This window comes from Oncorhynchus kisutch, linkage group LG29 (assembly GCF_002021735.2).
Source record: "Oncorhynchus kisutch isolate 150728-3 linkage group LG29, Okis_V2, whole genome shotgun sequence".
Taxonomy (NCBI): domain Eukaryota; kingdom Metazoa; phylum Chordata; class Actinopteri; order Salmoniformes; family Salmonidae; genus Oncorhynchus; species Oncorhynchus kisutch.
Window position 1 is genome coordinate 41,554,137 of NC_034202.2, and position 13,860 is coordinate 41,567,996.

Genomic DNA, 13,860 nt, shown 5'->3' on the forward strand with positions numbered 1-13,860 from the left:
TGGTCACCTTAATACTGGAACACTGGTCACCTTAATACTGGTCACCTTAATACTGGAACACTGGTCACCTTAATAGTGGAACACTGGTCACCTTAATACTGGTCACCTTAATACTGGAACACTGGTCACCTTAATACTGGAACACTGGTCACCTTAATACTGGAACACTGGTCACCTTAATACTGGTCACCTTAATACTGGAACACTGGTCACCTTAATACTGGAACACTGGTCACCTTAATACTGGTCACCTTAATACTGGAACACTGGTCACCTTAATACTGGAACACTGGTCACCTTAATACTGGAACACTGGTCACCTTAATACTGGAACACTGGTTACCTTAATAATGTTTACATACTGCTTTACACATTTCATATGTCTATACTGTATTTTAGTCAATGCTACCCCGACATGGCTCGTCCTAATGTTTATATATTTCTTAATTCCATTATTTTATTTTGAAATGTGTGTGTATTGTTGTGAATTGTTAGATACTACTGCACTGTTGGAGCTAGGAACACAAGCATTTAGTTAGATACTACTGCACTGTTGGAGCTAGGAACACAAGCATTTAGTTAGATACTACTGTACTGTTGGAGCTAGGAACACAAGCATTTAGTTAGATACTACTGCACTGTTGGAGCTAGGAACACAAGCATTTAGTTAGATACTACTGTACTGTTGGAGCTAGGAACACAAGCATTTAGTTAGATACTACTGCACTGTTGGAGCTAGGAACACAAGCATTTAGTTAGATACTACTGTACTGTTGGAGCTAGGAACAAAAGCATTTAGTTAGATACTACTGCACTGTTGGAGCTAGGAACACAAGCATTTAGTTAGATACTACTGCACTGTTGGAGCTAGGAACACAAGCATTTAGTTAGATACTACTGTACTGTTGGAGCTAGACACACAAGCATTTAGTTAGATACTACTGCACTGTTGGAGCTAGGAACACAAGCATTTAGTTAGATACTACTGCACTGTTGGAACTAGAAACACAAGCATTTAGTTAGATATTACTGTACTGTTGGAGCTAGACACAAGCATTTAGTTAGATACTACTGCACTGTTGGATCTAGAAACACAAGCATTTAGTTAGATATTACTGTTGGAGCTAGAAACACACGCATTTAGTTAGGTACTACTGCACTGTTGGAGCTAGGAACATAAGCATTTAGTTAGATATTACTGTTGGAGCTAGAAACACAAGCATTTAGTTAGATATTACTGTTGGAGCTAGAAACACAAGCATTTAGTTAGATATTACTGTTGGAGCTAGAAACACAAGCATTTAGTTAGATATTACTGTTGGAGCTAGAAACACAAGCATTTAGTTAGATATTACTGTTGGAGCTAGAAACACAAGCATTTAGTTAGATATTACTGTTGGAGCTAGAAACACAAGCATTTAGTTAGATATTACTGTTGGAGCTAGAAACACAAGCATTTAGTTAGATATTACTGTACTGTTGGAGCTAGGAACACAAGCATTTAGTTAGATACTACTGTACTGTTGGAGCTAGGAACACAATCATTTAGTTAGATATTACTGTACTGTTGGAGCTAGACACAAGCATTTAGTTAGATACTACTGCACTGTTGGAGCTAGGAACACAAGCATTTAGTTAGATACTACTGCACTGTTGGAGCTAGAAACACAAGCATTTAGTTAGATACTACTGCACTGTTGGATCTAGAAACACAAGCATTTAGTTAGATATTACTGTTGGAGCTAGAAACACAAGCATTTAGTTAGATACTACTGTACTGTTGGAGCTAGAAACACAAGCATTTAGTTAGATACTACTGTACTGTTGGAGCTAGAAACACAAGCATTTAGTTAGATACTACTGTACTGTTGGAGCTAGGAACACAAGCATTTAGTTAGATATTACTGTTGGAGCTAGAAACACAAGCATTTAGTTAGATACTACTGTTGGAGCTAGAAACACAAGCATTTAGTTAGATATTACTGTTGGAGCTAGAAACACAAGCATTTAGTTAGATATTACTGTTGGAGCTAGAAACACAAGCATTTCGCAACACCCACAATAACATCTGCTAAATATGTATATGTGACCAATACAATTTGATTTGATTTGAGCAGATATCTTCCTGCCTTCTGCTAAACCTGGTCCTCTGGGGATGTAGATAATGAAACATTATTTTTGGGATGGCAGATTCCCACTTTGGAGCTGTTTTTACGCACCAATAATCTGTGTTCTCTTTTGGTGATGTCACCATTATGCATGCCCTTGGTGACAGTCTGTTTATTACAGCCAACAGTTGTTTTGTGGGGTTTGTAAGTGAGTCTCTTGTAGAATGTCTGATCAATCAGTTGCCTGGGAACTTCGGTCTCATAGACAGTGTAGGATGAATATTCGTATGTATTAATTAGTTTGTATATATTTTCTGTAACTAATTCACAAAGATTGCACCGTACTGGCATCCAGCTGGTTTTCTTTATTCAATCCAACATTAAATAAACATACCACAGCAGACACTAACAAATATCACCATTTTAGAGAAGTAGCGTCCATACACTGAGACGACTTCATCTCAATGAATTTTCAATGGCAGTCGACACTCCGGGTGAGGAGGGGGAAAGGGATGAGGGAGAGGGGTGAGGACACAGAATTAAATAAACATTTCAATCCCAGTAATTGAATGCATCTCTGTGTCTGAGGAGGGGTGGAGGACAGGAAGACAATTGAAAATGTCTCGACCTGTTTCCCCCCCTCCCTCTCGCACCCCCCGTCCTTTCCCTCACCCCCTTTCTCCCCCCCCCCCCCCCACTCTCCCTCATCCCTTTACCTCATCTAGGGGAGAGTGTGTTGGTGTGTAAGGAGACGGAGCGTCAAAAGGGTGTGTGTCTTCTCCAGGGCTCTCTGCAGCCAATCAGCAGCTGCCTGGTGAAGAGGGAGGGGGAGGGCCTAACCACCAGCATGCTCCGAGCCATCCTGGAGGTACTGACCTCTAACCACTGAAATATGAATTTTATTTGTACATTTATTACCATAGACTTGGATAGACAGCTCACGTGCAACACAGCCTGTTGTAGTATGGACAGCGTCATTGAGGACCATCTCCATTTTGAAGTAGTTAGGTCAACAGGAGGGATCAGCCAAGGGAATTATACCCCCTGAGAAAATAATTCATTAACTGCAGGGGGCAGTAAATCACCAACCTTGATTTATACCTGTTCAGACAACACCCTCCAGGGGGCAGTAAATCACCAACCTTTTCTTCATACCTGTTCAGACAACACCCTACAGGGGGCAGTAAATCACCAACCTTTTCTTCATACCTGTTCAGACAACACCCTACAGGGGGCAGTAATCACCAACCTTGTTTAAACCTGTTCAGACATCATCCTCCAGGGGGCAGTAAATCACCAACCTTGTCTTTAAACCTGTTCAGACAACACCCTCCAGGGGCAGTAAATCACCAACCTTGCCTTTATACCTGTTCAGACATCATCCTCCAGGTGGCAGTAAATCACCAACCTTTATACCTGTTCAGACAACACCCTCCAGGGGGCAGTAAATCACCAACCTTGCCTTTATACCTGTTCAGACATCATCCTCCAGGTGGCAGTAAATCACCAACCTTTATACCTGTTCAGACAACACCCTCCAGGGGGCAGTAAATCACCAACCTTGCCTTTATACCTGTTCAGACATCATCCTCCAGGTGGCAGTAAATCACCAACCTTTATACCTGTTCAGACAACACCCTCCAGGGGGCAGTAAATCACCAACCTTGCCTTTATACCTGTTCAGACATCATCCTCCAGGTGGCAGTAAATCACCAACCTTTATACCTGTTCAGACAACACCCTCCAGGGGGCAGTAAATCACCAACCTTGCCTTTATACCTGTTCAGACATCATCCTCCAGGTGGCAGTAAATCACCAACCTTTATACCTGTTCAGACAACACCCTACAGGGGGCAGTAAATCACCAACCTTGTCTTTAAACCTGTTCAGACAACACCCTCCAGGGGGCAGTATGCACCTTTTTAGTTTGTTTACTGACTCATAGAAGTAGAAGAAAATGGCGATGGTCCTCAGTGGCGCTGCCCACGGTGTCACATATGCAAAGATGGTACCTCTATCTACCTCTGTGTCTTATACAGCTACAGGTAACTGCCAAAATAGAGGCAACATTTTACAAGTGTCTGGAACTCTATTGGAGGGATGTGACACCATTCTTCCACGAGACATTCCACTATTTGGTGTTTTGTTGATGGTGGTGGAAAACGCTGTCTCAGGCACCACTCTGGAATCTCCCAGAAGTGTCCTGTCAAACGTGCCCGAACAATCACCCCTCTTTTCAACGCTTACTCAGCATTTTATACATAAACCTAAGCATGATGGGATGTTAATTGCTTATTTTCCCACACCTGCTTTCTGTGTGTCCCTAATTTACTCAGGTTTTTCCTTTATTTTGGCCGTTACCTGCACATACCTGTACCTGTCACCTACAGTCTATACCTGTACCTGTCACCTACAGTCTATACCTGTCACCTACAGTCTGTACCTGTCACCTACAGTCTATACCTGTCACCTACAGTCTATACCTGTCACCTACAGTCTATACCTGTCACCTACAGTCTATACCTGTCACCTACAGTCTATACCTGTCACCTACAGTCTATACCTGTCACCTACAGTCTATACCTGTACCTGTCACCTACAGTCTATACCTGTCACCTACAGTCTATACCTGTCACCTACAGTCTATACCTGTACCTGTCACCTACAGTCTATACCTGTACCTGTCACCTACAGTCTATACCTGTACCTGTCACCTACAGTCTATACCTGTACCTGTCACCTACAGTCTATACCTGTACCTGTCACCTACAGTCTATACCTGTCACCTACAGTCTATACCTGTACCTGTCACCTACAGTCTATACCTATACCTGTCACCTACAGTCTATACCTGTCACCTACAGTCTGTACCTGTCACCTACAGTCTATACCTGTCACCTACAGTCTATACCTGTCACCTACAGTCTATACCTGTCACCTACAGTCTATACCTGTCACCTACAGTCTATACCTGTCACCTACAGTCTATACCTGTACCTGTCACCTACAGTCTATACCTGTCACCTACAGTCTATACCTGTCACCTACAGTCTATACCTGTACCTGTCATCTACAGTATATACCTGCACATACCTGTACCTGTCACCTACAGTCTATACCTGTCACCTACAGTCTATACCTGTCACCTACAGTCTATACCTGTCACCTACAGTCTATACCTGTCACCTACAGTCTATACCTGTCACCTACAGTCTGTACCTGTCACCTACAGTCTGTACCTGTCACCTACAGTCTATACCTGTCACCTACAGTCTATACCTGTCACCTACAGTCTATACCTGTACCTGTCACCTACAGTCTATACCTGTACCTGTCACCTACAGTCTATACCTGTCACCTACAGTCTATACCTGTCACCTACAGTCTATACCTGCACATACCTGTACCTGTCACCTACAGTATATACCTGTCACCTACAGTCTATACCTGTACCTGTCACCTACAGTCTATACCTGTCACCTACAGTCTATACCTGTCACCTACAGTCTATACCTGTCACCTACAGTCTATACCTGTCACCTACAGTCTATACCTGTCACCTACAGTCTATACCTGTCAGCTACAGTCTATACCTGTCACCTACAGTCTATACCTGTCACCTACAGTCTATACCTGTCACCTACAGTCTATACCTGCACATACCTGTACCTGTCACCTATAGTCTGTACCTGTCACCTACAGTCTATACCTGTACCTGTCACCTACAGTCTATACCTGTCACCTACAGTCTATACCTGCACATACCTGTACCTGTCACCTACAGTATATACCTGTCACCTACAGTCTATACCTGTACCTGTCACCTACAGTCTATACCTGTCACCTACAGTCTATACCTGTCACCTACAGTCTATACCTGTCACCTACAGTCTATACCTGTCACCTACAGTCTATACCTGTACCTGTCACCTACAGTATATACCTGTCACCTACAGTCTACCTGTCACCTACAGTCTATACCTGTCACCTACAGTCTATACCTGTACCTGTCACCTACAGTCTATACCTGTACCTGTCACCTACAGTCTATACCTGTCACCTACAGTCTATACCTGTCACCTACAGTCTATACCTGCACATACCTGTACCTGTCACCTACAGTCTATACCTGTCACCTACAGTCTATACCTGTACCTGTCACCTACAGTCTATACCTGTACCTGTCACCTACAGTCTATACCTGTCACCTACAGTCTATACCTGTCACCTACAGTCTATACCTGCACATACCTGTACCTGTCACCTACAGTATATACCTGTCACCTACAGTCTATACCTGTACCTGTCACCTACAGTCTATACCTGTCACCTACAGTCTATACCTGTCACCTACAGTCTATACCTGTCACCTACAGTCTATACCTGTCACCTACAGTCTATACCTGTCAGCTACAGTCTATACCTGTCACCTACAGTCTATACCTGTCACCTACAGTCTATACCTGTCACCTACAGTCTATACCTGCACATACCTGTACCTGTCACCTATAGTCTGTACCTGTCACCTACAGTCTATACCTGTACCTGTCACCTACAGTCTATACCTGTCACCTACAGTCTATACCTGCACATACCTGTACCTGTCACCTACAGTATATACCTGTCACCTACAGTCTATACCTGTACCTGTCACCTACAGTCTATACCTGTCACCTACAGTCTATACCTGTCACCTACAGTCTATACCTGTCACCTACAGTCTATACCTGTCACCTACAGTCTATACCTGTACCTGTCACCTACAGTATATACCTGTCACCTACAGTCTACCTGTCACCTACAGTCTATACCTGTACCTGTCACCTACAGTCTATACCTGTCACCTACAGTCTATACCTGTACCTGTCACCTACAGTCTATACCTGTCACCTACAGTCTATACCTGTCACCTACAGTCTGTACCTGTCACCTACAGTATATACCTGTCACCTACAGTATATACCTGTCACCTACAGTATATACCTGTCACCTACAGTCTATACCTGTACCTGTCACCTACAGTCTATACCTGTCACCTACAGTCTATACCTGTCGCCTACAGTCTATACCTGTACCTGTCACCTACAGTCTATACCTGTACCTGTCACCTACAGTCTATACCTGTCACCTACAGTCTATACCTGTCACCTACAGTCTATACCTGTACCTGTACCTACAGTCTAGACCTGTCACCTACAGTCTATACCTGTCACCTACAGTCTATACCTGTCACCTACAGTCTATACCTGTCACCTACAGTCTATACCTGTCACCTACGGTCTATACCTGTCACCTACAGTATATACCTGTCACAGTATGTACCTGTACCTGTACCTACAGTCTAGACCTGTCACCTACAGTCTATACCTGTCACCTACAGTATGTACCTGTCACCTACAGTATGTACCTGTCACCTACAGTATGTACCTGTAAACCTACAGTCTGTACCTGTACGTGTCACCTACAGTCTATACCTGTACCTGTCACCTACAGTCTATACCTGTCACCTACAGTCTATACCTGTCACCTACAGTCTATACCTGTCACCTACAGTCTATACCTGTCACCTACAGTCTATGCCTGTCACCTACAGTCTATGCCTGTCACCTACAGTATGTACCTGTCACCTACAGTATGTACCTGTCACCTACAGTATATACCTGTACCTGTCACCTACAGTATATACCTGTCACCTACAGTATATACCTGTCACCTACAGTATATACCTGTCACCTACAGTATATACCTGTCACCTACAGTATATACCTGTCACCTACAGTATATACCTGTCACCTACAGTATATACCTGTCACCTACAGTATATACCTGTCACCTACAGTATATACCTGTCACCTACAGTCTATACCTGTCACCTACAGTCTATACCTGTCACCTACAGTCTATACCTGTCACCTACAGTCTATGCCTGTCACCTACAGTATGTACCTGTCACCTACAGTATGTACCTGTCACCTACAGTATGTACCTGTCACCTACAGTATGTACCTGTCACCTACAGTATGTACCTGTAAACCTACAGTCTGTACCTGTACGTGTCACCTACAGTCTATACCTGTACCTGTCACCTACAGTCTATACCTGTCACCTACAGTCTATACCTGTCACCTACAGTCTATACCTGTCACCTACAGTCTATACCTGTCACCTACAGTCTGTACCTGTCACCTACAGTCTATACCTGTACCTGTCACCTACAGTCTGTACCTGTCACCTACAGTCTGTACCTGTCACCTACAGTCTATACCTGTCACCTACAGTCTATACCTGTCACCTACAGTCTATCCCTGTCACCTACAGTCTATCCCTGTCACCTACAGTCTATACCTGTCACCTACAGTCTATACCTGTACCTGTCACCTACAGTCTATACCTGTACCTGTCACCTACAGTCTATACCTGTCACCTACAGTCTATACCTGTCACCTACAGTCTGTACCTGTCACCTACAGTATATACCTGTCACCTACAGTATATACCTGTCACCTACAGTCTATACCTGTACCTGTCACCTACAGTCTGTACCTGTCACCTACAGTCTGTACCTGTCACCTACAGTCTATACCTGTCACCTACAGTCTATCCCTGTCACCTACAGTCTATACCTGTCACCTACAGTCTATCCCTGTCACCTACAGTCTATACCTGTCACCTACAGTCTATACCTGTACCTGTCACCTACAGTCTATACCTGTCACCTACAGTCTATACCTGTACCTGTCACCTACAGTCTATACCTGTCACCTACAGTCTATACCTGTACCTGTCACCTACAGTCTATACCTGTCACCTACAGTCTATACCTGTACCTGTCACCTACAGTCTATACCTGTCACCTACAGTCTATACCTGTACCTGTCACCTACAGTCTATACCTGTCACCTACAGTCTATACCTGTACCTGTCACCTACAGTCTATACCTGTCACCTACAGTCTATACCTGTACCTGTCACCTACAGTCTATACCTGTCACCTACAGTCTATACCTGTCACCTACAGTCTATACCTGTACCTGTCACCTACAGTCTAGACCTGTCACCTACAGTCTATACCTGTACCTGTCACCTACAGTCTATACCTGTCACCTACAGTCTATACCTGTCACCTACAGTCTATACCTGTCACCTACAGTCTATACCTGTCACCTACAGTCTATACCTGTCACCTACAGTCTATACCTGTCACCTACAGTCTACCTGTCACCTACAGTCTACCTGTCACAGTATGTACCTGTACCTGTCACCTACAGTATGTACCTGTCACCTACAGTTTGTACCTGTCACCTACAGTATATACCTGTACCTGTCACCTACAGTATGTACCTGTCACCTACAGTATGTACCTGTCACCTACAGTATGTACCTGTCACCTACAGTCTATACCTGTCACCTACAGTCTATACCTGTACCTGTCACCTACAGTATATACTTGTACCTGTCACCTACAGTATATACCTGTCACCTACAGTATATACCTGTCGCCTACAGTATATACCTGTACCTGTCACCTACAGTCTGTACCTGTCACCTACAGTCTATACCTGTCACCTACAGTCTATACCTGTCACCTACAGTCTATACCTGTCACCTACAGTCTATACCTGTCACAGTATGTACCTGTACCTGTCACCTACAGTATGTACCTGTCACCTACAGTTTGTACCTGTCACCTACAGTATATACCTGTACCTGTCACCTACAGTATGTACCTGTCACCTACAGTATGTACCTGTCACCTACAGTCTATACCTGTCACCTACAGTCTATACCTGTACCTGTCACCTACAGTATATACTTGTACCTGTCACCTACAGTATATACCTGTCACCTACAGTATATACCTGTCGCCTACAGTATATACCTGTACCTGTCGCCTACAGTCTATACCTGTCACCTACAGTCTGTACCTGTCACCTACAGTATATACCTGTCACCTACAGTATATACCTGTCACCTACAGTCTGTACCTGTCACCTACAGTATGTACCTGTCACCTACAGTCTATACCTGTACGTGTCACCTACAGTATATACTTGTACGTGTCACCTACAGTATATGTATGTACCTGTCACCTACAGTATATACCTGTCACCTACAGTATGTACCTGTCACCTACAGTATATACCTGTACCTGTCACCTACAGTATATACCTGTCACCTACAGTATGTACCTGTCACCTACAGTATATACCTGTCACCTACAGTATATACCTGTCACCTACAGTCTATACCTGTCACCTACAGTCTATACCTGTCACCTACAGTCTATACCTGTCACAGTATGTACCTGTACCTGTCACCTACAGTATGTACCTGTCACCTACAGTTTGTACCTGTCACCTACAGTATATACCTGTACCTGTCACCTACAGTATGTACCTGTCACCTACAGTATGTACCTGTCACCTACAGTATGTACCTGTCACCTACAGTCTATACCTGTCACCTACAGTCTATACCTGTACCTGTCACCTACAGTATATACTTGTACCTGTCACCTACAGTATATACCTGTCACCTACAGTATATACCTGTCGCCTACAGTATATACCTGTACCTGTCGCCTACAGTCTATACCTGTCACCTACAGTCTGTACCTGTCACCTACAGTCTATACCTGTCACCTACAGTCTATACCTGTCACCTACAGTCTATACCTGTCACCTACAGTCTATACCTGTCACAGTATGTACCTGTACCTGTCACCTACAGTATGTACCTGTCACCTACAGTTTGTACCTGTCACCTACAGTATATACCTGTACCTGTCACCTACAGTATGTACCTGTCACCTACAGTCTATACCTGTCACCTACAGTCTATACCTGTACCTGTCACCTACAGTATATACTTGTACCTGTCACCTACAGTATATACCTGTCACCTACAGTATATACCTGTCGCCTACAGTATATACCTGTACCTGTCGCCTACAGTCTATACCTGTCACCTACAGTCTGTACCTGTCACCTACAGTATATACCTGTCACCTACAGTATATACCTGTCACCTACAGTCTGTACCTGTCACCTACAGTATGTACCTGTCACCTACAGTCTATACCTGTACGTGTCACCTACAGTATATACTTGTACGTGTCACCTACAGTATATGTATGTACCTGTCACCTACAGTATGTACCTGTCACCTACAGTATGTACCTGTCACCTACAGTATGTACCTGTCACCTACAGTATATACCTGTACCTGTCACCTACAGTATATACCTGTCACCTACAGTATGTACCTGTCACCTACAGTATATACCTGTCACCTACAGTATATACCTGTCACCTACAGTATATACCTGTACCTGTCACCTACAGTATATACCTGTCACCTACAGTCTATACCTGTCACCTACAGTCTATACCTGTCACCTACAGTCTATACCTGTCACCTACAGTCTATACCTGTCACCTACAGTCTATGCCTGTCACCTACAGTCTATGCCTGTCACCTACAGTATGTACCTGTCACCTACAGTATGTACCTGTCACCTACAGTATGTACCTGTCACCTACAGTATGTACCTGTAAACCTACAGTCTGTACCTGTACGTGTCACCTACAGTCTATACCTGTACGTGTCACCTACAGTATATACCTTTCACCAACAGTCTATACCTGTCATCTACAGTATATACCTGTCACCTACAGTATATACCTGTCACCTACAGTATGTACCTGTCACCTACAGTATATACCTGTCACCTACAGTATATACCTGTCACCTACAGTATATACCTGTCACCTACAGTATATACCTGTCACCTACGGTATATACCTGTCACCTACAGTCTATACCTGTCACCTACAGTATGTACCTGTCACCTACAGTATCTATCTGTCTCCTGTCAGATCATTGTTGGGGGCGTGGCCAGCTCTCCCCAGGATGTGAGGCTTTATGCTTCCTGTACGCTGCTGGCTGCTGGTGCCCGCTCTGACACCACAGGAGGGGAGACGGGAGGAGGAGTGCGGGAGGGAGCGATAGAGGCATGCGTGGAATGGTTGATTGAGAATGAGTTCATATCTATCCAAAGAGAGGATAATGAGAGGGGGAGAGGGGGAGAGTGGGATGAGAGGGGGGGGGCAGGAGGACAAGAGAGGTACTGCCCCACCCACCTGGGTTCTGCCACCCTCTCCTCCTCTCTCTCGCCTCCCGAGGCACTGGGCATCTTCTCAGATCTACAGAGAGCCATGAAGAGCTTCGTATTGGACAACGACCTACACACACTCTACCAGGTACCCCCCATCCTCCAGACAACCCCTGTGTTTGTATCCTCCAGATAACCCCTGTGTTTGTATCCTCCAGATATATCCTGTGTTTGTATCCTCCAGATAACCCCTGTGTTTGTATCCTCCAGATAACCCCTGTGTTTGTATCCTCCAGATAACCCCTGTGTTTGTATCCTCCAGATAACCCCTGTGTTTGTATCCTCCAGATAACCCCTGTGTTTGTATCCTCCAGATAACCCCTGTGTTTGTATCCTCCAGATAACCCCTGTGTTTGTATCCTCCAGATAACCCCTGTGTTTGTATCCTCCAGATATATCCTGTGTTTGTGTCCTCCAGATAACTCCTGTGTTTGTATCCTCCACTGTGTTTGTATCCTCCAGATAACTCCTGTGTTTGTATCCTCCAGATAACTCCTGTGTTTGCTGAGTGGACCACAATAGACTGGTACCAGTTCTGGTGTCTGTGGGAGGGGCTTGGCTCATCCAATAAGAGAGTAGCAGAGCTGGTGGGTGTTCAGGAGAGCTTCTTGGCTCGGTCTGTTAGCGGGAAACTGATCGCCAAGACAGACAGACAGAGACGACAGATGGCCATACACAAACGGTACAGCATAACACACACACCAAGGTTTCCCATAGCTTTTGGAGAGAAAAACATTTTGGAATTAAAAGTTGATCAATAAAATTTGCGCTGGCAAAATTTTCCCGGTAGAGAAAAAACAAATCCCATTGTTTAATACCAGCGGATGTAGTGAGAGCTGCTGCTTCAGCCGGTCTCACCTGGCTTCAAAGTAGCCAGAATACAACCAAACAGGCAGTCTATTATTTAATAAAGACTTCTATATACCATTGAAACCAGTAGTCTATTATTTAATAAAGACTTCTATATACCATTGAAACCAGTAGTCTATTATTTAATAAAGACTTCTATATACCATTGAAACCAGTAGTCTATTAATTAATAAAGACTTCTATATACCATTGAAACCAGTAGCCTATTATTATATAAAGACTTCTATATACCATTGAAACCAGTAGCCTATAATCCTAGTTATAATACCAACCCATCAGAGTAGTTTTTAATCCTAGTTGTTGATAACCCTAGTTATATTACCAACCCATCAGAGTAGTTGATCATCCTAGTAGTTGATCATCCTAGTAGTTGATCATCCTAGTAAGTTGATCATCCTAGTTGTTGATCATCCTAGTAGTTGATAATCCTTCTTATAATACCAACCCATCAGAGTGGTTGATAATCCTAGTAGTTGATAATCCTAGTAGTTGATAATCCTAGTAGTTGATAATCCTAGTGGTTGATAATCCTAGTAGCTGATAATCCTAGTGGTTGATCATCCTAGTAGTTGATCATCCTAGTAGTTGATAATCCTTCTTATAATACCAACCCATCAGAGTGGTTGATAATCCTAGTAGTTGATAATCCTAGTAGTTGATAATCTTAGTAGTTGATAATCCTAGTGGTTGATAATCCTAGTAGTTGAT

At 43.7% G+C, this 13,860-nt stretch overlaps 1 protein-coding gene across 1 annotated transcript in view; it reads left to right on the forward strand.

Annotated features, from left to right (window-relative positions):
• The window catches only part of polq (polymerase (DNA directed), theta), an 84,905-nt gene that overhangs the window by 32,748 nt on the left and 38,297 nt on the right, over positions 1 to 13,860 (forward strand). The window contains 3 exon segments of the mRNA XM_031809091.1: positions 2,834 to 2,976; positions 11,987 to 12,370; positions 12,771 to 12,964. Coding sequence (XP_031664951.1) covers positions 2,834 to 2,976; positions 11,987 to 12,370; positions 12,771 to 12,964 — 721 coding nt within the window.